The sequence below is a fragment of the Rhinolophus hipposideros genome, assembly GCF_964194185.1.
Source record: "Rhinolophus hipposideros genome assembly, chromosome: 9".
Classification (NCBI taxonomy): Eukaryota; Metazoa; Chordata; class Mammalia; order Chiroptera; family Rhinolophidae; genus Rhinolophus; species Rhinolophus hipposideros.
Genome location: NC_138055.1, coordinates 637,472 through 657,939, shown reverse-complemented (window position 1 = coordinate 657,939; position 20,468 = coordinate 637,472). Strand labels below are relative to the sequence as shown.

The 20,468-nt window shown below is 56.1% G+C and overlaps 1 protein-coding gene across 5 annotated transcripts; it reads right to left on the bottom strand.

The window, feature by feature from the left end:
• Positions 1-3,726: 3,726 nt before the first annotated feature.
• Positions 3,727-18,559, bottom strand: IL17REL (interleukin 17 receptor E like). 5 transcript variants are annotated; one of them, XM_081060293.1, is made up of 17 exons: positions 18,366-18,559; positions 15,453-15,480; positions 9,612-9,761; positions 9,287-9,396; positions 8,898-9,012; positions 8,612-8,656; positions 8,219-8,358; positions 7,898-7,969; positions 7,762-7,816; positions 7,053-7,216; positions 6,942-6,986; positions 6,604-6,661; positions 6,288-6,460; positions 5,981-6,061; positions 5,709-5,766; positions 5,340-5,419; positions 3,727-4,969 (listed from the first exon to the last, which is right to left on the bottom strand). In XM_081060293.1, the coding sequence occupies exons 1-17, from the start codon at positions 18,504-18,506 to the stop codon at positions 4,910-4,912; spliced, it is 1,575 nt and encodes a 524-aa protein (XP_080916419.1). In that variant the 5' UTR covers positions 18,507-18,559; the 3' UTR covers positions 3,727-4,909. The 5 variants fall into 5 exon arrangements, with proteins under 5 accessions (XP_080916419.1, XP_080916418.1, XP_080916416.1 ...); XM_081060292.1 differs by having other exon boundaries at positions 3,727-4,298; XM_081060290.1 differs by having other exon boundaries at positions 3,727-4,257.
• Between the last annotated feature and the right edge of the window lie 1,909 nt (positions 18,560-20,468).

Genomic DNA, 20,468 nt, shown 5'->3' with positions numbered 1-20,468 from the left:
ATTGGAGCATTTAATCAATTTACATTGAAAGTATTGTTGATAGATATGTAGCTATTGCCATTTTATTATTCATAATTTTGATTTTTTTTTCCATCTTAAAGAACTCCCTCTAATATTCCTTGTAATACTGGTTTGGTGATGATGAACTCCTTTAGCTTTTTCTTGTCTGGGAAGCTCTTTATCTGTCCCTCGATTTTAATTGATAGCCTTTCTGGGTAGAGTAATCTTAGTTGTAGGTCCTTACTTTTCATCACGTTGGATATTTTGTGGTACTCTCTTCTAGCCTGCAAAGTTTCTGTTGAGAAATCATCTGACAATTCTATCGGAGTTCCCATATAAGTTACTAGTAGCCTTTCTCTTGCTGCTTTTAGGATTCTCTCTCTGTCGTTAACCTTTGCCATTCTAATTATAACATGTCTTCATGTGGGCCTGTTTCGGTTCATCTTGTTTGAGACTCTCTGCACTTCTGGGCTTGTATATCTATTTCCTTTACCAGGTTAGGAAAGTTTTCAGTCATTATTTCTTCAGATAGTTTCTCGATGCCTTGCTTTCTCTCTTCTCCTTCTGGTACCCCTATGATGCCAATGTTGTTATGATTGATGTTGTCCCGGAGGTCTCTTAAACTATCCTTTTTTTAAAATTCTTTTCTCTTTTTGCTGTTCCACTTGGATGTTTTCTGCTGCCTTGTCTTCCAAATGGCTGATTTGATCTTCTGCTTCATCTAGTCTTCTGGTGATTTCTTCTAGTACATTCTTCATTTCAGTTATTGTATTTTTCATATCTGACTGGTTCATTTTTATGGTTTCTATGGCTTTTTTTATACTTTCTATCTCTCTGTTGAAGTTCTCACTAAGTTCCTTGAGCACACTTATAACCAGTGTTTTGAATTCTGTCTGTTGCTTGCCTCCATTTCGTTTAGTTCTTTTTCTGGAGTTTTCTTCTGTTCTTCATTTGGGATGTATTTCTTTGTTTCCTCATTTTGGCTGCCTGTCTGTTTGTTTCTGCCTAATAGGTAGATTTGCTACATCCCCCAGTCTTGGCCAGGTGGCCTTATGTAGTAGGTGCTCTGTGGAACCCTGCCACAGTCTCCCTGGTCACCGCTCTGGGTGCTCCAGGAATGTCCCTTGGGTTGTGTGTGCCCTCCTGTTATAGTTGAGCCTTGGTTGCTATTGGCACATCAGTGAGCGGGATTGACCCTCAGGCTGACTGGCTGTGGGGTTTGGCCACGCCCATAGCTTATGGGCTGCTGTGCGGGTGGGCTTACTCCACTGAGTGGGATTTGCCCCAGTGGGCGCTTGTGCCTGTTGAGACCTGTTTGTGTGTGCCACTTGTGGGGATAATTGGGTGGTGCTCTGCTGTGGTCTGAAGCCAACCTCCAAGAATGTTGGCTCTGGGGCCTCTTGTGAGGGGCTCCAGTGCAGGCTCAGGTCACCCACTGCTTGTCAGTAGGCGGGGGCTACCTGGTAGGAGCTACAAAGTGATCCACATTGGTATATGCCTGTGTTAACCCTGGAGGTGCATGGGAGGGGCTACGCTGCAAACCCAGGACGCCTGCCACCAGTACCAGGCCTGGGGTATCTCCACAAAAGCCAGGACACCTGGAAGCCTGCTGCCACCTGCCAGCTCCCTTAAGGTTCAGCCACTGATAAAGCCTTGTGTGGTATGAAAGTTGGGTGAGGCCAGTTCTCAGGGAGCCACGAGAGTGGGAGGAGTTGTGGTCACCAGGTTAATGTAAATTCTGGTTTGGTGCCAGTGCTGAGCCTGGAGTGACTCAGCAAAAGTCTCAGAGCACATGGAGGTCAGTCACCACCCACCTGGGGTCTGTCAGACTCTGATAGTTTTCCTAGAAAGAGTGCAATATGGGCAAGGCTGACTGTTGGCATTGGGGGAGTTGGGTGGGACAGGGTCCCAGTGAATCAGCGAGGCAGAGGATGGGAACTCAGTAGGCCAATCAGATTCAGATTTGGCCAGAAGTGTAGGGGGCGGGCTCAACACAGGAAAGATGGCACCTGCCTGCCGGCTGAAGGGGAGGAGGACCTCCTCAGAGGGAAAATGCCTACTGTCCTCCAGCCCTCATCTGGGAGCCACACACTTCAGTCTGACCCTCGTAGGCCTCTGACACCCCCCAAGTGACTCTCCCTCTGCTGGAGCCCTAGGTGAGTGACTGCAAGTGAGCGAGTCTGTGGGTGGGCCATTTAAGAAGACGCCTGGGTTTCCTGCAGCTTCTGTCCCACCTGGATGGTCGGAATCCCCACTGTTTTTCACAGCCAGATGTTGTGAGGGCTCCTCTTCCCAGCCCCAGTGCTCTGGCCTGCGGAGGCCGGTGTGGGGCTGGGGTTCCTTGCTCCTCTGGGGGAAACCCCACGGCCGAGATATCCCTCCTGGTTCTCAGCCACCACACGGAGGTTTGCGGCCCGTTCCGTGTCTCTGCCCCTCCTACCAGTCTCGACGTGGCTTCTTTTTTGTATACTTAGTTATAAAACTTCTGTTCAGCTAGACTTCAGATGGTTCCCCATGTTGATTGTTCTGTAATTTAGTTGCAATTTTTGTTTGTCCATGGAAGGAAGCAGGCAAAGTGTTTATCTACTTTGCCATCTTGGATCTCTTCTAACTGTCAAAACGCTTTTCTTTTTACTTGTAGGCATGCTCCCCATGCCAGGACACCCGTAGTCCCACTTGCTTACCACACCTCGCCTCTCACCTGTCTGATCCTGTTAGTCAAGGAGTTGTGCCCCTCCCGTGTGCAGTGTCTGCTCACATGTTTTGGGGACCACCCTACTCTACAAGGCACGCCTCCCACACTTCCTGTTTGCTTTCCCAGCCTCCTTCCCAACCTCACACTGGCAGTGCATGTGTGCGCGTGGTCAGCTGGGCAGCTCGACCATGAGGTCCCCACCCCATTCTCTATAGCCCTGAACATCCTTAGTCCTGGAGCAGAAAGCCCTTGCACGTGTTTGGACTTCAGTTTCCCCCACATGTGGGATGGCCAGGGCTGTAGGGAAGTCTTGAGGGCCTGCACCTGCTCAGCTCCCTTGACTGGCTCCTGCAACCCCTCCCACACACACCTCCAGGCATGCAAGGACTCCTGTGTTACCCCTGGGTCAGAGCCCAGGGCAAGGGCCTGGATGGTCTGGGCATGGGGCAGAGGTGGTCCCTCACGCTACCCTGTGCCCCGATAGGGAGGGGGCACCAGGGGCAGGCAGAGGTCTCCAGAGGACCACCCTCCCCACCACCACGATGAGGACACTTGGTGAGCTGACCTGGGGTAGGGATGGGGTGCCTGGAGCCCCAATGCAGCCTCCCTTGCCCCTCTGTCTCCTTACCCTACTCCAGCCCTGGCTCCGGTGCCCTGAGGTGCACCTTCAGCCCTTTTATGGGGAAGCTGGGAGGGCGGGGCTTCCAGAAAGGGGCGGGTACTCCCTGTCAGTCGTGGGGAGCTGGGGGAGCACTGCCCGGGTCCTGGTGCCCCTCTCCCTCCCACACATGGGGGAGGCAGCCATGGTGGTGTTGGCATCCTAGCCTGTCAGTGTCCTTGGGTACAGCCTGGGGTCTCATATGTGGGGGGGGGCAGACTCCACCCACTGGCGTGGTGCTGTCCTCACCCCGCTGCAGTCACCATTTCGGCCCCACCTTTCAGGTACAACTCGGCCCGTTATTCTCCCCTCTTGCCCCAAGGAGATACCTTGTCCTGCAGACCCCATCTCTGCCCTCAAGGGAAGAGGCAAGCCAGGTAGACAGGTGTTTACTGAGTGGAGGGGCCATGTTGGCTTTGCCCACCCCCTAGCCAGCTGGGGGCAACAGGCAGCCCCATTAAGGGAGGGGTGAGAAGTCTCAGCGGCCTGTGGCTGGCTGGAGGACGGACAGTGGAGCCCGGGCCCGGCGTTAGGAGTACATTTGCAGAGGCCTGCAGGGCCTTGGCCTGTGTGCACCTTGGTCAAGTAGAGACGACACCAGGACTCCTGACGGCAGCCCAGTGGTCCATGTGAGCCAGCATGAGAGTTCTGTGAGGGCAGACCCGGAAGGCCGACTGCTGGGGACCCCTGGCCAGGGGCACGGAAGTCACGCCGCTGGGCCACGGGTCCTCCATGGTCCTTGAGCAGATGGCACATGGTGGCCCTCAGCGAGTGTGACGTCTGAGATGTGGCCAGCCCCACTGAACTGGCTGGGCTGGGGCCTGAGCTCTGGGAAGGCTGGTGCAGGGTGGGTGCCCAGGGGGCATGCAGAAGGCCCGGTTCTCAGCAGAGTCCCTGCAGGACCCTGGAGGGAAAGCCGGGGTTGTCCAGAAGGAGACTGTCGAGCTGACACAGGGCAGGTCAAGGGCCAGGTCACCTGAGGAAGGGGACAGCCCGCCCAGCCATTCTGTCCACCCCGCCCAGGGGACACAGGAAGGAGCTAAAGACCCTTTTCTAACCAGAAGCCACCAGCCCAGCCCAAGGGCCCCCATGTAGAGCTACAAGGTGCCTGGGCCCCACAGCCTAGGGTCAGGTGAGGCCCCCCCTCGCTCTGAGCCTGGCCTTCTCTGTCAAGGAGTGGGGTGCCCAGATGTGAGTTGTTCTCCCACTTTGCCCCAGTTGTCCACCCCTGGCACTTCCTTGTTCTTGAGACACCTGGTCTCAGTGTGCTGTCCCCCAGGTGGCAGCTGGGGAGAGAGAAATGGGGGCCTGGCTCAGTCAGCCAAGTACCAGCCTTGTCTGGGAGCAAACCTTCCCTCAGCCACCACCCCACTTGTGACGGAAGGAAGGAGAGGAAGCTGCAGGCCCCAAAGCTCCGGCCTCAGTGGGCAGGCCCCCTCCCAGCTGCCCAGTCCTGGTGAGGCAATGTCCATGTCCCATCTCCAGGAGGAGTCCACCTGGGCCAAGAGCCCCAGTTCAGACACAGGCACCTGGGGTGACCATCCTGACTTGGCCTGTCATCTGCTGGAGGTGATCTTTGCAGGGAAATGGGACCCAGACTTGGCCGAAAAGCTCTGCTGAGGGGTGGGGGGAAGAAGAGGACGAAGGTCTGAGTTGCCCTCTACAGGCCCTGGGGCATTTCCTGGGGGATATCAGGATCCGCACTGCCCTGGAATTGCTGTGATTCAGCTTAGCTCAGAAGCGATACTGAGACCCTGTTAGGCTGGCCAGCCTTGGGAAGGGTCAGAGGGCCTGGATGCCTGGAGGCTGGTCCCCCCCTACCCTCCCCTCCCCACGCTATGGCTCCCATTGTCCACTCTCTACTCAGCAGCCAAGAGAGCTTTTGTGCTTGTAGCAGGAGGGTGCCTGTCCCCCATTCATACCCCAGTGCCCCTGGCCCCCAGGTGGAGGCCACCCTCCTGGGCTAACCCAGGACCTGCCAGTTACCTCTGTTAAGTCTGAGGTCCCTGGAGTCTGGGCCTCAGCGGCTGCATGGGCAAAGCTGGGCCAAGGGACATCGCGAGTTCCTGAACAGTTGGAACCAGAGCCTAGTCAGGGATGGTGGACACTCAGGGTAGAGAGGGCAGCACCACTGACGCAGTGAGACTTAGGGGAGGCCAGGCCTCTGCCTCTGTCTGGCCTGCCCCCACCCGAGCTCAGAAGCCTGGCCTGACTCAGGCGGTGGCGTCCACCCTGACTGGGAAAGGGCACCAGGGGCTGGGCTCACAGCAGAGGCTGGGCCAGCTCTGGGCCTCCTGCGGCGCTGAGTGCCCCCCGCCTGCACCCCTCTGGCTGAGGCCCAGCTCTGGTACTCACCGCACTGGAGGTTACACAGCTGCTGGGGGGTGGAGAAGTGCATGTCGGTCCTCCAGCCCTGCAGACAGGGCCAGCGGGGTCAGTGTGGCCTGGCCTGCGGTTCTTCCCTGTGCCCGACCAAGTCTCCCAGAAGGACAGCCTGGCGGGGCTGCTGGGCTGAAGGGTCCTAGAGCAAGGCCAGGCCCTGGGGCAGCCCTGGGGAGGCCGGAGCTCCCAGTCTCTGATGGCAGGGGGCCTGAGGTATGGGGGGCAGGGCAGGGCAGGACGAACACCTGAATGCATGTGTCAGGCCCGCAGGCCTCGTCCCTGGAAATGTCCACGAAGGCAACTGGAGGGTCTGTTGTGAGGTCACCCTGGTCGGGGGAGGGATAGGACACAGGCAGTCGGGGGCAGACCAGGCTACTCTCATGCACACGTGTGTGCTTGCGTGTGTGTGCGTACATGGGGCATGGGTCTCAGTCCTCCCAGCATGCTCCCTACCAGGCAGCCTCTGGGGGCTACTCAGGGCCCAGAGGGAGGGAGAGAGGACTGCAGGTAGTGAAGGGGTCGGCCACCCTCCCCAGGACAGTGCCCACCTACCCGGCTCACTGAGGCTGGAGGGAGGGGAGTGGCCTGCAGTGTTCGGTGACAGGCAAGGGGCCACATCTTCCTTCGGTGACACAGGCGCACTTGGAAGCTGGTGGGGCTGGGCGAGAAGAAGGCCACCCGGAGGTGGGCCCGAGAGGGTGCCCACTGGATGGTCATCTTCCAGGCTGCAGGGGTGGGGGGAGGAGGCTCAGTTCCCCACGCACCACCCCTCCTCCCTCCCAGTGACCCGGGCTGTCTCCCTGCCTCCCTGCTGTCACACTGCAGAGGCCGCAGCCAGCCAGCCTCCGCCCACCCGTGGCAAGCTTACCTGGGAAGCGTGGCTGTTCGAAAGGGCACCTCACCCAGAAGCCCAGGCTGGTGGAGAACTACAGAGAGATGGGGGACCCAGGTGTGGTGGGGTGTGCACTTGTGGGCTCCTTCATGGCCCCCTGACACTGGCTCTCCACCCAGCCCTTAGTTCCACCCACTGTCAGACCAAGAGAGGGGTCAGAGTAGCTGATGGAGGCTGGACCCCAGGCTGGACAAAGCATGGGGGTTGGGGCTGTAGACCCCCTGCCCGGTGCCACAAGCCCTTCCACCTGCCTCCTAACCCCCATCCCCGAGCACTGGTAGTGCGTGTGGCAGACTGCAGCCCGGCCCACTCACCTTCAGGCAGAGCTGGGGCTGAGTGTCCACCAACGAATACTGCACCTGTGGGGGACTCACTTCAGGGCCCTGGCCATTGTGCTCACCCCATCCCCACCAGGGGGCACTCACCCTGCCATGTGCAGGCCGGTCTGAGTTTTCCAGCTCGAGGCAGTGGGCCCCTGGCCCTGGGCGCCAGCACAGGCTCACGTGGCCACTCACGGGACAGGCGGGCTCCCAGCTCAGGGCCTGGCTCCCTGGGTGGTAGTGGATGGCATCCCACAGTGCCTCTGTGTCTGAAGGGACCCACCCCCGGGCTCGAGTCAGCTGGGCGCTATGTCAGCTGCCAGTGGCCCGCAGGACCTGGCACCTGCGTGAGTGACCGATGAGCTGTGGCCAAGGTCTCAGGTGCAGTTCTCCTTGCGTCTCTGGGCCCTGGCCCGAGTCTGTGTGTGCACGTGTTCAGTGTCACAGCAGAGCCAAGGGCAGGGGTCCCTCCTGCACCCCTGGAGACCCCTGTCGACAAGACTTACCTCCTCCAGGTGAGCCAGGCCATCACATGCGCACGAGTGTACATGGGGCACACACTGTGCACACACACACATCCCTGCACAGGCTCTGCCACCTGGAGGGGCTGCCGGCACACAGCTGGGCTATCTGCCCTCCAGAGCAGGCTCACGGACTGAGGCTGGGCCTGCTGCACGCCCCCGCCTGTCCCCCTGTCAGACCTCCCAGCTGGACCAGGCCGGCCCCCACCCTGCTGGCCACTCCTCACCCACCCACCTCCCAGCCTTCTCTCCCCCTCTCCCCACAGCCCGTGGCAGGATGACAAGACACTTGCCATCTTCAAAGGGGCAGCTCTGGGTCCGCACCGCATCAGGGGTTGCAGGCCAGCTCTGTGGGAGGGTCTGAGGTCAGAGCAGGTCCTGCCTGTCCCTTTGTCCCCTCCCAGCAGTCGGGGACACACCCTCACTGACCTCAAGGCACAGGCACGGCATCTCTTGGCTATAAGGCAGAGAGACCATCCGGGAGACACTGTTGGCTGTCACCTGCAGCAGACAGGACCAGAGTGCTTAGCAGCTGGGGGCCAGTGGGTGGGGTCTGGTGTGGGCGGCGCCTGGCCTAGGAGTGGGCAGGGCTGGGGGCAGGTGGACCATGAGGAGCTGAGGGTCATGGTCTAAGGGTGGTAGGCGGGGCCTGAGCAGGGCCTGGGCCTGGAAGGGCTTGTACATGGGTGGGCGGGGCTTGTGCGGGGCGGAGCTTGGGCCTGGGTGGGCGTTGGTGTATTGAGATCTCACCCGCACCGGCTCGCCGGCGTCCTCACAAGTGAACCACTTGAGGCAGAGCCGCAGGTAGTAGTCGGGGCTCCCAGGGGCATCGGGCACCTGAACCAGAACGACCTTGCGACTGCGGTCCACCCAGTAGGACAGTTTCTCCGCTGTAGGGGGGTGGGAAGGAGGGCCCCGCTGGGACCAGAGGTCACTGGACACTGGGTCATGGACGCAGGGCTCCACCTGTCCTGAGCTGAGGTGGCTGCCCCTGCTAGCCCCTGGCATTTGGGAGTCGTTCACCTGAGGACCCATCATGATTTCCCAAGTGGGGTGGGAAGAAGACCCTGGTGGGAGGGCATGTGGGACCACAGCAACCTGAGGGTCTTCTCAGGTTGTGGTCCCAGGTGAGGGGGGCCTCACCAAAGCAGTCGGGCATATTCCTTCCCACGTCCTCGTCTCTGCAGTCTGCAAGTGACAGTGGCAATGGTGAGCCCTGCTCGCTCTGCCCTGAGGGGCCACTCCCCCCAGCTGGGCCTCAGTCCATGTAGTTTCCAGAAGTCCCTCTTCTCCAGAGAGGCTGTGACCCCAAATTAAGCCAAAGACCTTGCTGGAACTGTCCAGCAAGGGCCCAGCCTCCTGCCCTGGCTGGGTTCCACCCAAGTCAGTCCTTAGAGGTTGGTGACAGCTGTGCCCTGTGGGCTCCCACCTTCCACGTGGTACTGCTGGTCCAGCTGGACCCCACAGAAGTGGGGGACAGTCCTCAGGGTGATGTAGAGGCTCTGGGCCAAGCTCACCTCAAAGCAGTCGAAGTGTACCTGGAGCTGGGCAGATACAGGTGTGAGCCAGGTGGACCTGGGGCCTCTGCCCACCTGCCTGTAGCCAGGCCAGCTGCACCTGGCACAGCTGGAACCCAGGGTCTGCAAGCAGAGGATGGGGGACACCCATTCCTTGGGCCTTGGGTGGCAGAGCCCAGGACAGATTGTGGATCAGTTATCCGGGAGGGGAGGGCAGACAGGACCAGGACAGGGGACAACTGCTGCTGCCTGGCAAAGGCTTGGGGCTGGACGGCAGGTCTGGGTGGGGCCCTGGCCTCACCTGCTGCCCCACCTGATGCCGGCGCGAGGCCCTAGAGACCCGCATGCTGTGACAGTGTGTCTCCTGGGTGTCCAGGCTCATGGAGCAGGCCTCCAGGCCCCGCAGGCTCTCTGGTGGAGGAAGGGGCCAGGCAGGATTGTCAGACTGTGGCAGTGAGACCCCTTCCTCCCCTCCTGTCTGGGAAGTGCAGTTAGCAGGGCCCCTCTACCTACCCCCCGCACCCCCCCACCAACCCCCCCCCCCCCCCCCCCCCCCCCCCCCGCTTGTCGTGGGATCAAAGGAGCCCTGAGACTACCGCCCATTTCCTGGGTGTTAGCCCTCTCACCATGCAGCGTGAGGGAGGCATGAACACGCAGGAGCAGGGAGCAGCCATCCGGGGGGGCACACTTCATAACGGTGGAGAGCATCAGAGCCTCCAGGACTGACCTGGACATGGATGGGGGTGGGTGTCGGCAGAAGCTGTTGAAAATGTTCCCTGGGGAGGGGAGAAGGAGGGTGAGTGCACAGAGTTCCCTGGCATCTGGGTAAAGCCTTGTGGGTGGTTGGGCCAGGGGGGCACGCAGTCTGGGGATGGGTCCTCATTATCTTGCCTCAGTGCAGTCAGGGTACCAGTCCCCTGGCAAGTGGTGGGCCCACCCCAACCATGCTCAGAATTGTCTGTTGGGTGTCAGGAGTGGGGCCCAGGTCAGGGCAGGAGGCTGACCTGAGCAGGGGCAGTTGCTGCCCCACCTGGCTGGCAAGGGGAGGAGGAGCACACCTTTTGACAAGCTGGCAAGCCCCATTCAAAGATGAGCAACCAACAAGGCCTGCTGGAGGCACCTGGGATAAACCTGCCATCCTAGAATTCCACACAACGGGAACAACTCCTCCCAAATGAAGTGTTCATAAGGGCTCCTTTAGCATACAAGAGATGAAAGAATTCCTCATCAGAAGACCCAAACTACAGAAAAGTGTTAAGAAAGGCCTTGTGATATGAAGGATATCGATGCCAGATGGAATTGTATCAGAGGCATAAAGAGCTCCAGAAATGGAAACCACGTGGGTACATACAAAACATACTTCCTTATCATTTAAATTTGTCTAAAAGACAATTGAATGTTTAAACAAAACAAAAAAAAGAAAATGTCTGGCGGGGCTCAGCACACTTGTAAAAGGGACAGGTAGAGTACAACAGCATGAACGCCCAGAAGGGAGATGTGGAACTATCTATAGTAAGATCCTTAGGCTATACATGAAGTGTTACCATGAGTTAAAGGTGTATATTGTAAACCCCAAAGCAACCACTAAGAGTTTGAGCTAATAATCCACAAAGGAGATACAGTAGAATTCACATACACATAAAAATCTCAATCCAAAAGAAAGCAAAAAGAAGGCTAATGAAGAAGAGATGGAACAAATAGCAGGATGACAAATTTAAACCTAACTGTATCAATAATCACATTAAATGTAAATGTTTAACTACCGTAGTTAAAAGACAAAGATTGGGGCTGGCCAGGTGGCTCAGGCGGTTGCAGCTCTGTGCTCCTAACGCCGAAGGCTGCTGGTTCGATTCGCACACGAGCCAGTGCCAGATGGCTCAGTTCGTTGGAGTGCAGGTTCTCAACCACAGTTGCCGGTTCAACTCCCGCAAGGGATGGTGGGCTGTGCCCCCTCCAACTAACAACAGCAACTGGACCTGGAGCTGACTGCACCCTCCACAACTCCACAACTAAGACTGAAAAGACAACAACTTGAGTTGATAAAAGTCCTGGAAGTACACATTGTTCCCCAATAAAGTCCTGTTCCCCTCCCCCCCACAAAAAGGCAAAGATTTGGGGATTGTATAAAATAGCTAGACCCAACCCTATGCTGCCTATGAGAAATGTACTTCAAAAAAGATACAAATTGGTTAAAAGTAAAAGGATAAAAATGAAAAAAGATATGCTATGCTAATAATAATCAAAAGAAAGCCAGAATACCAGAAAACATAGATTTCATAGCTAAGAATATTACCAGAGACAAAGAGAGGCATTTCATAACAATACAGGGAGCAATTCATCAGAAGGACATAAAAATCCTAAATGTTTACGCACTTAATACCAGAGTTTCACAATACATGAAATAAAACTGATAAAACTACCCGGGGAAATAGATGAGCCCACAATTATAGTTGGAGATTTCAATAGTCTTCTCTCTATAATTGGCAGAACAAGTAGGCAGAAATCAGAAAGAATACAGCCTGTACAACACAATCAATCAACCTTTGATTGACGTTCTAGAACACCCACCCAATGGCAGCAGAATCTGCATGTTTTTCAAGTGCACATGGAGCATTTATCAAACTAGGCCATATTCTGATCCATAAAACAGCCTCAATAAATTTAAAAGGATACAAACGATCTTGTTTGACCAAAATGTAATTAATTTAGACATCAACAAAATATTTCTGGAAAGATCCCCAAATATTTGTAAAGTAATCAACACACTTCTAAAGAACCCATAGGCCAAAGAAGAAATGAAAAGGGAAATTAAAAATGACTTTGAACTAAATGATCATGAAAAGACAACATATTTAAAAATAGAATGCTGCTAAAGCAGTACTTTATGGGAAATTTGTAGCACTAAACTCCTATATTAGAAAAGAAAAGATCTCAAACCAGTGATCTCAGCTTTCACCTTAAGGAACTAGAGAAGAAGAAGAAATGCATACCCTAAAGTAATACACTGTTTTAAGTCAATTATATCTCAGACTGAAGGAAAGAAAAAGAATAAGAAACTCAAAGTAATCAGAAGAAAGGAAATAATAAAGAACAGAGTGGCAGCCAATGAAATACGAAACAGAAAAGCAATAAAAAAGTCAATGAAAGGTCCATGTCGTCAGAATGTGTTCCATGCCATCCATCTCTCCATGCAGCATGAAATCTCAGTTTCGCAAACGGCCATGTATTTAGTTCTCACCCGCGTTTCTGACGGGCTGCGCTGCTTAGTAGAGGGTCATGGGGACAATATCCCATGAGTCCCTGCTGGTTGCACCTTTATACCTGAAGTTTTCAGTTTTTCTTATAACACTGTGTAAATGGGAGGCATACGATACGTTGATTTGGTATTTATGTACTGCAATGAGATGGCTACTATAACCATAGTTACCAACTCAGTCACGTCACATAATTATCATTTCGTTTTGTGGGATTGGAATAATTAAGACCTAGGGTCTTGGCAAGTTTGCTGATTATAATACAATATTATTGCCTATAATCACTATACTGTGCGTTATAGCTTTGCTGTCCCTTTTCTTCTAGCGTAAAATGCTGCTATTGAAAAATCTGATACAATATCCTTTCTTTTCATTATAAATTCTATGCCCTTTCTGCCAAGAGGCCCATAAGACTTGTCCTCTTTAAAATCCAGTGGTTTTACTAAAATACATGTTGGTGTTGGGTATTCAGAATTGACATTCTTCGGTGTGTGGCTTGCCCTTTCAATATCTAGTTTCAAGAAAACAATTCTTTTTAATCTCCTGAACTGTAGTTCTTAGTGTTTGTTGTGTTGCTTTGGTCTTCTTCAGATGTCATCTGTAGTTTGGACATTCTCTGACTCTCTGCAACATTTACCCTTTATGCGCATGTCATTTTAATCACTTTTTCATTTCTTTTTGATTTTTAAATAATTTATTTCTTCTTTTTCACTCAAGGCACTCAGTATTGGGTGTATTCACTCTTGTGCTCTTCTAATGTAGTCTTTCTAAAATGTTTTTCTTTTATTTTTAATTCTGAGTGTTGTTACCTCATTTCTGAATATTTTTAATTTTTGTTCATGTCATTCTTACGCCCTTTTCTTGAGCATGCTAACCCATTTTGAAGTGAAATGTTACAGTTTGGGGATTTTTTTCACCTTCTTGGTGCACTCCCACTGTCTGTCGGGATGCCATTCTATTCTTTATTCTCTTTTTATTATCATTGCTTGTCTGGAATGTGTCCTTGATATCATTTCATTCCTTACATTTATGGGAATTTTGCTTCCCTGAGCTTTCAGCAGGAGGCTTTGTTCTGGTGGCTTTTCTCATGTCACAAAGCTCCCTGTCCATTGATTTTGTGTAGTGTTGAAAAATATGGTGGCTTGCTTTTTCAGTTTTGCTCTTTCAGGATTGCTCTTTCCCTTCATCTGCATCTCTCTGTACCCTGTGCTTCTTGACTCTGCCATCCTCATTCTGCTCATCTTTGCTGCCACTGCAGACTTCTCTGTGTGGGGCCGTCTCACATAGCCCAGTGGGGTGGTGGGGCTGACCGTTCCTCCGGCCCCAGCAGCCACTGGACTGGGGCAGTGGCTTCCGCTGCTTTTCCCAAGTTGGCCGCATGCTTTCCAGGGACTCTTTGCTGTCTCTTTGGGGTTCTCCTGCACTTGGTCTGCTGCCTGCTCATAGATGCCAAAATCCCACACACCTGCGGCGTCGGCCTCACCTCCGGGGCTGGGAGCCTGCACCTCACGCTGTTGTCAGCGTTGTCACCCCTTGTTTCAACTGTCATTGCTCTGTTGGCATCTGAGCATTCAGGGATGCCACCCCACACTGCCACCACCATCTCCTGGAACAATGGAGGAAAGAAAGGGGCAGAGAGGGGACTCACTCTACCAGAGACAGCATGGGTCAGCAAGTGGGGAGGGACAATGACAGAGACAGCATGGCCTTGCTCAGATGTGACCGGTGGAATTCCAACATCTAGCAAAGTCTGTAGAGAGCTGCGAAGTGGGACCAAATCGGAAAGAATGGCACTAACACAGGATAGAAAAATTTTAATAAGAATGAAGGGAAGGAAGGGAAGTTGGAGGGAGAAAGGAACACAGAATTCAAAAGATGGCAAAGAACAGGGGTAGAAGAAAATGTAACCAAGGGTTGGAGGTACATTCCTCGGGCGCCTCCATGGACAGAATGTCTGAATAAGGACCCAGGCTCAGTAAAACAAGGAATCAAAGGCAGACGACCAAACAGCGGGACAATCAGAGGGGTCACACCCACCAACCGAGGAACAAGGGGAGGACCCAACAGCTCGATTTCAGAGGCAATAAATGCAGGAGAAATGTGCTCATGGGCAGATTTGGCTGACAATGAAACGACTGGCTCGGAGTGACTTGGAGTGGTAGTAACCAGGGAGGGGGACAGTCGATGGGCCCCAGTGATGGCAGAGAACGACACAGCTGCAGGCTGAGAAAGCGCAGTGGGACCCCACAAGGTGACCCGGTGGCTCAGGTGAGTGACTGCATTCAGGACAGAGAGAATTCTGCAGGCCCTCATCAGACACCTCCCCAGCACAGCCTGCAGGAGACGTGTGTGGACAGCGTCCATGGCAGAGAGAGCCCTGGATCTCGGGCCACAGCAGCTTGCATGGGAAAGCGGTGGCTTTGGCCCTCCGCTCGGAGGGTCCTGAAGCAGAACGACCACCGACGTGAGGTGACACCAGTAAATGCCCAACAACCACTAAACCCACAGCTGGTCACGCGAAGGTGGTACTGTGGAAACGGCCTGGGACAGGGCCTGTGCCGTGGCTCCACATGGGCCACGCTGCCCCTTCCACGGCGCCTGCTTTACCATCTCCGCAACTTCGGAGGGGGTCTGAGGAAACAGCACCTCTTGAGGTGAAGAAGCATTTCATTAAAGTTTAGCCATTTCTTTATTTTTTCTTATTTTAAATGGCATAAGGTAATTTCATTTTTATAGAATATTTTAGTCTACTTATCCTATTAACTTATATTTGCCTACAAAAATGTCTTAACAATGGTTTCCTCGTGCAAATAATACTTAATTCTGTATGGGGGCCTTGGAGCGAGATTTAACTTTCCTCCTTATACGATACATCCCAAGTCACTTATATTCCTTTTAGTAAACAGTGTTACAAGGACAACAAAGCTGTTTTGAAGTGGGGTGTCATTTTACACTGGGCAAACATGAGGAAGTCTGATAAGAAGAAGGCGGGCTTTCTGTGTGTTGCTGGTGGGGACATGGCCTGGCTTGACCACTGCGGAAAGCCGCATGACGTCGTCTAGTAAATCAGGAATGACTGCGTGACCGCTACATCCTGCAAGCCCACCGCTGGGCACGACCACCTGGCTGTGGACAGGGACAGGCCCAACCCCAGGGGGGATAAGGGGACCCTGGTGGCCTGGGTGACCTGATGACTGGGAAGGATGTACTCACGGTTCATGTGGTTCCTGCAGGTGAAGCCCTGGAGACCAAACAATGAGAGGTGGTAAGAGGTGAGCTCGGCCCCCTCCTGCCCCAGCTCCTGAACGCAGCCTGGATGGGCCAAAGAGTCACTCAGACCCTTACCCAGTGGGGTGTGAGGGGCCACAGTCCTTGGTCCCTCCTCGGTATCTGGGGGCACCGGTCCTGTGAGAATCCAGCCCGAGGCCGGCACACAGTGGTCACTCAGTAAGTGGTGCGACTTGGACCCGGGGACCGTTAGGCCTCACTGCCCCTGGCTACGTGCAGACCAGCAGGGCAGGAGCTGCCTGGGGCTCCGCAGGGCACGGGCCGTGCTCGACCGCGACACACAGTGGCAGCAAGAAGCAACCGCAGCGGTGACCTCCGCTCCCTTCCTCGGAGAGAATTGACCCTCTCGGGCCCAGGAAGCTGGGACAGTAGGCTGGGGGCTCCAGATGGAGACCCTGACTTCCTGCTGGTGGCACAGGTGGGACAGTGGAAGGATCAAAGTCGGGGCCGGGTCTTCTTTGTATTTGGGGAGCACTGCCACCGGCGAAATGCCCCACCCACCCCGTTTCTAAACACGTTTTCCTTTGGGGCAGGAGCGTTTCCCGGCACCCGACGGTACCAGCTGGTGAGGCAGGCGCGTTTGCCGCGCGCGTTGCTCTTGGCGGAACTCCAGGCCGGTCTTGCACCTCCCCCACTCCCCCACTAGTGTCTGTGCTCTGCTCCATGTCGCGAATGTCTGGTCTTCACCCCGCTGTCACACCCCATTTCTGACCACGACGGCTCCCTAGAGACTGCTCGCGTGCTCCTCTATCTCCAGCTGCCACAAAACCTACTGCGGTCAGAGGAACAGACTGCCTTGGACACCTTCTCCCTGCAGCCCTGCCCACCCGCCAGAGGCACAGACCCCAGGGGCTCATCCAGGCTGGCCAGCCCACCTGGGCACCCCCTCCAACTTGTGACTGAGCAGGGTGTGGGGGACGGGAAGGCAGGCGTGGGCAGCTAGCCCAGTGTGGGCAGCAGACAGCAGAGCAGGCTGGGGAGACCCATGCAGGCGGGGAGATGTGGGCTGCTTGGTGGCGACTAGGGAAAGGGCTGGCTCGGGGCCCTGGGCCTTGCGAGGGGTGGGGCAGCACAGGGGTGGAGAAGTCCTGGGTTTTCTGTTGGGCTTCTTGGGGCTTCCCAGCCAGACATTGAGGGTGTTTGTGGAGAGGGACCCCTGAGCTGTATGTCTTTGAGGTGGGGTCTGGGACCCTCGTGCTGCCCTCACTGGGCCTGGCCCCCACTGAGCTTTCCTGCTCCCTCTCCTGTCCTAACCCCTCCTTCTAAATCTGCAGCAGCACCCCCTCCGCCCTGAACCCCACTGGCCCAGCGGGGCACCTGTGGGGGCAGCAGGGAGCAAGCGCAGTGAAGCCCTCTTCTCCCTACACTTCCTAGTCCCTCTCCCCCTCCTTCTCCTCCCTTTTCTTGGAAGATTCTTTCACTCCTCACAGCCTGGGGGGAGGGCTGGTCTCAGTCCTCAGCCTCTGACCATCCTGTCCCTTCCCAATGTGGGATGACCCCGCCCTGGCCCACTCCCACACCAGGCTGCCCCCAAGCATCAGCTCTCTGTGTCTGATGGGCTCTCAAACCCTGCATTTCCCAAATGAGTTTCTTTCCCGACCACTTGCCCCCAGGCTCCCATCTCAGGACTGTCTCCTCCTTTAATCCTGAGGCTCAAGGCTACGTAAGGCCAACTTTTTTGTCCCTCCCTGTGCATCGGGGGGCCCAGGCCCTGTCCTGCCATCTCCACCCCCGAGCAGGCCCTTAACCTCCCCATCTCCACTGTGGGGCAGGTCTGGGCTGCTATCCCCCAGCTGGACCCACCTGTTTCCTCCACACCCACCAGCAGCCTGAGAGCACCTCTCCCAGCCCCACCCCCATGGGTCCCTGCACCTCTGATCTGAGCTCAGCCCCCAGCCTCTGAGGCCCTGCCTGACCCTTACCCCTGCTCTCCAGCCACCCCACTCTATCCTTCACTGAGCTCCTGGGGGCCTTCCGCTGGACACACTCGTAGGCTTCTTGGAGCTGCCTTTCTTCCTGAAAGAGGACCAAGTGTTCCCAAGTGTCCCTGGGGGCCTGGCCACCGCCCAGAGGCACACATGATGAGCCTTCACCCCAGGCCGCCTCTCCCCTCTGCCCTTTCCCCTCTTCTCCTGAGCTTTCGTCACCACCTCAGTCTAGTTTTATTGTGTGTTTTCCCCAAGTAGAACACAGTTCCCGAGGGCAGGCGCTGTGTCTGGCTCCCTGCTTTCCCGCACCCAGAACAGTGCACACAGAGGGTGCTCAGTGAGGACCCCTCCCCATTGCCGTGACACCCGTGCTCTCTCCATGCCATGTCCTCCACTGTCCACAGGACACCTTCTAGGCCTATCCCGCTGTGCCGAGGCACCTCCTGGGACGCAGGCCCACTTTTCATGGCAGGTGCTGCGGGAACCCTCCCTCAGGTGACGCTGAGTCAGCCTGCTCTGCCCTGAAAAGTCCCGGAACACCACCGATTCTGAGCTGTGTCCTCGCCCTGCAGTCCCTTCCCGCCCAGGATGAGCGTGTTCCCCGAAGCATTTCCTTAGTGGATGTCCACACAAGCCCAGGTGCCCAGATGACACAACGTGGCTCAGTGAAACAGGAGGGCTCAGGCTGCCCCTAACTCGGCCCCTCGGAGAGGGAGGATCACAGGTGTGCCAGCTTCCCCAACCCCCTGGCTCTCAGCAAACATTTCCCAGAGCAGCACTGCAGGGTCCCCAGACCCCAGTTCCCCTCAGCCTCCTGTCACCCACCACCTCCAGGGCCCCCCATACCGAAGGTGCCAGGTTAGTGCTCACCATCGGAGGAACCAGCGCTTAGGAGGGAGTGGGGGCTCACCTGGGAACAGGAGAGACCACATTCTGTGACCCGGGGGATGGCCAGGATGTGGTAGGTGCTCCAGGTCAGGGAGAGGAGTGTGACTGCCCACCTGGCCAGCATTGCCCGGTGGCAGCCACTGCGTGGCATGTGCGTATGCATGCGCGTGGAGAGGGTGAGCTTGCAGGAGGCTGTGACAGCTGCTCCTGCCTCCCCAGTCTGCGGCTCCAGCCCCAGAGACAAAAAGAAAGCCTCTGGAACAGACACTTCCGTTCCTAGTGGAACACAGCCCAAGTGGGCCGGCTGAAGCCACAGCCCCACAACTTCCCGCCTGTCCCAGCTCGCCTTGGGGCCCCAGACTCTGGCCAGATGCCTGGGGCCTTTCTAAGCTGCCAAAGACTCTTGGAAACTTGAGTTTTTGGGGCCCCAGGTAACTGGGTTCCCCATGGGGCTAGTGGCTGGATCAGGGCTGGCTGTGGGCCCGTAGGATCTGGGAGGCATCCCACACACCTCACGGTTCCTAAGTACACCCCTATTTCTCAGGCAGCCGTCCTGATGGCAGGGGATGGACAGTGGCCCATGACCCTTGTCGACTAGCTCGACTGTGCCAGGCGCGGGAGCAGGAGCCATCCTGGGTGCCTGCACCCCAGAGCTGCCACCTCCAGCCCTAACCCCCATGGGATAGCTCTCTCCTGGAATGGGACCTGGGACTCCACCCCAAGTCCCGAGTGGCCCCGTCACCCTCCGGATGTGAAAGGCTGACCCCCTTTGCTGAGCCCTCATGTCACTCCTTCACTGGAGGACAGTGTCCCAGGGCCTGTAATTCTGGGGCCTGGCTTCTGTTTGGGGGATCACTCCACAGTCCTTTTCTCATTTGAATCTTCCTGCTAGGGAGAAATTTCTAGGCAGAGGCTCACTGCATCCCATCTGCCTTCAGCCCCGCCAGCCACATGCAGGGCAATGAGCAAGAGAGAACCACTCTGGGCCCCTCGGTCCCTTCCCTCCCCAGGCAGGCCCTGAGTCCACGGCCAGCCCTCTGCCTGCACCTGCCAGGCAGGTGTGAGTACCTCTGGCCCCACGAGGGCCCTGTCCCATGAGTGAGGGGCATGTGAAGGGATGTATGGCTGGGAGCTCTTAGGTGTGCTGGGCCCACGGTGGCTGGGGATCTGCCTGGAATCCCAACAAGGCAGCAAGTGTGGAGGGGAGCTGACCCAGAGTGGCACCATCCCCAGGCCTGGCAGCCCAGGCAGGCAGGTCCCTGGGGCGGCTGTCAGTGCAGACCAGCAGCACTGGGCAAGGTGTTCCATGAAGTGGACTCAGGTCCCAGGCAGGAACGAGCTGGGAAGGACACTGAGTGCATGTTAGCGCAGAGTGTGGGACCTGGGGGCAGCAGACACCACCCAAGGCCATGGTGCTCAGCTCCCTGCCACTGGCCTGGGTGCCAGAGCCCTATGCCCAGCCGCCCTCCCTCCTGGGCTAGCATCTCAGCCCTGCTCCCGCCTGCTCTGTGGTCACCGCAGGGCTTGGGCACCCTGTCCTGCACGGTCGGAAAGGTGAAGCAAATGCGGATGAGGCCCCCACCTCCAGCAGTGTTCACCTGTGGCTACAGTGAGAGAGAAAGAGAGAGAGAGAGAGAGCACTCCCTATGCCAGCCTCCACGATGGGTGGCGCCGCCACTGCTATGCCAGATGATTCCATGGCACAGTCTGTCCTTAGAGCCAGGAAGCCCATGTAGCCCGAGAGACACCCCAGTGGGCCCCTCGTGCCCCAGGATGGTGACATACCTGGCTCACTGAATGTGCCATCTGAGTACCAAGGGACCACAGGTGATCAGAAATGGACAGCAGATCCAACTACGTGACTTCATTGGGGGCAGGCCAGTGGGGGGAGAAGCATGGTGGGGACGGGCCCCTCTCCCGCAGGGCTCCTGTCTTGTCTCTGAGGCCTGGGAGCTACGGACCCTCCCACTGTCCACAAACAGCTGGCCCTGGCAACTCCTCACAGCCCACCCCCAGTCTTGTGTGGACTTGGGGGCCTGGAACACCCAGCCTGAGCCCACAGAGTCCATAGCCCACCCTGGGGTTCCAAAGTCTGCGAGGCTCACTGACAGCCAGAGGGCCCAGA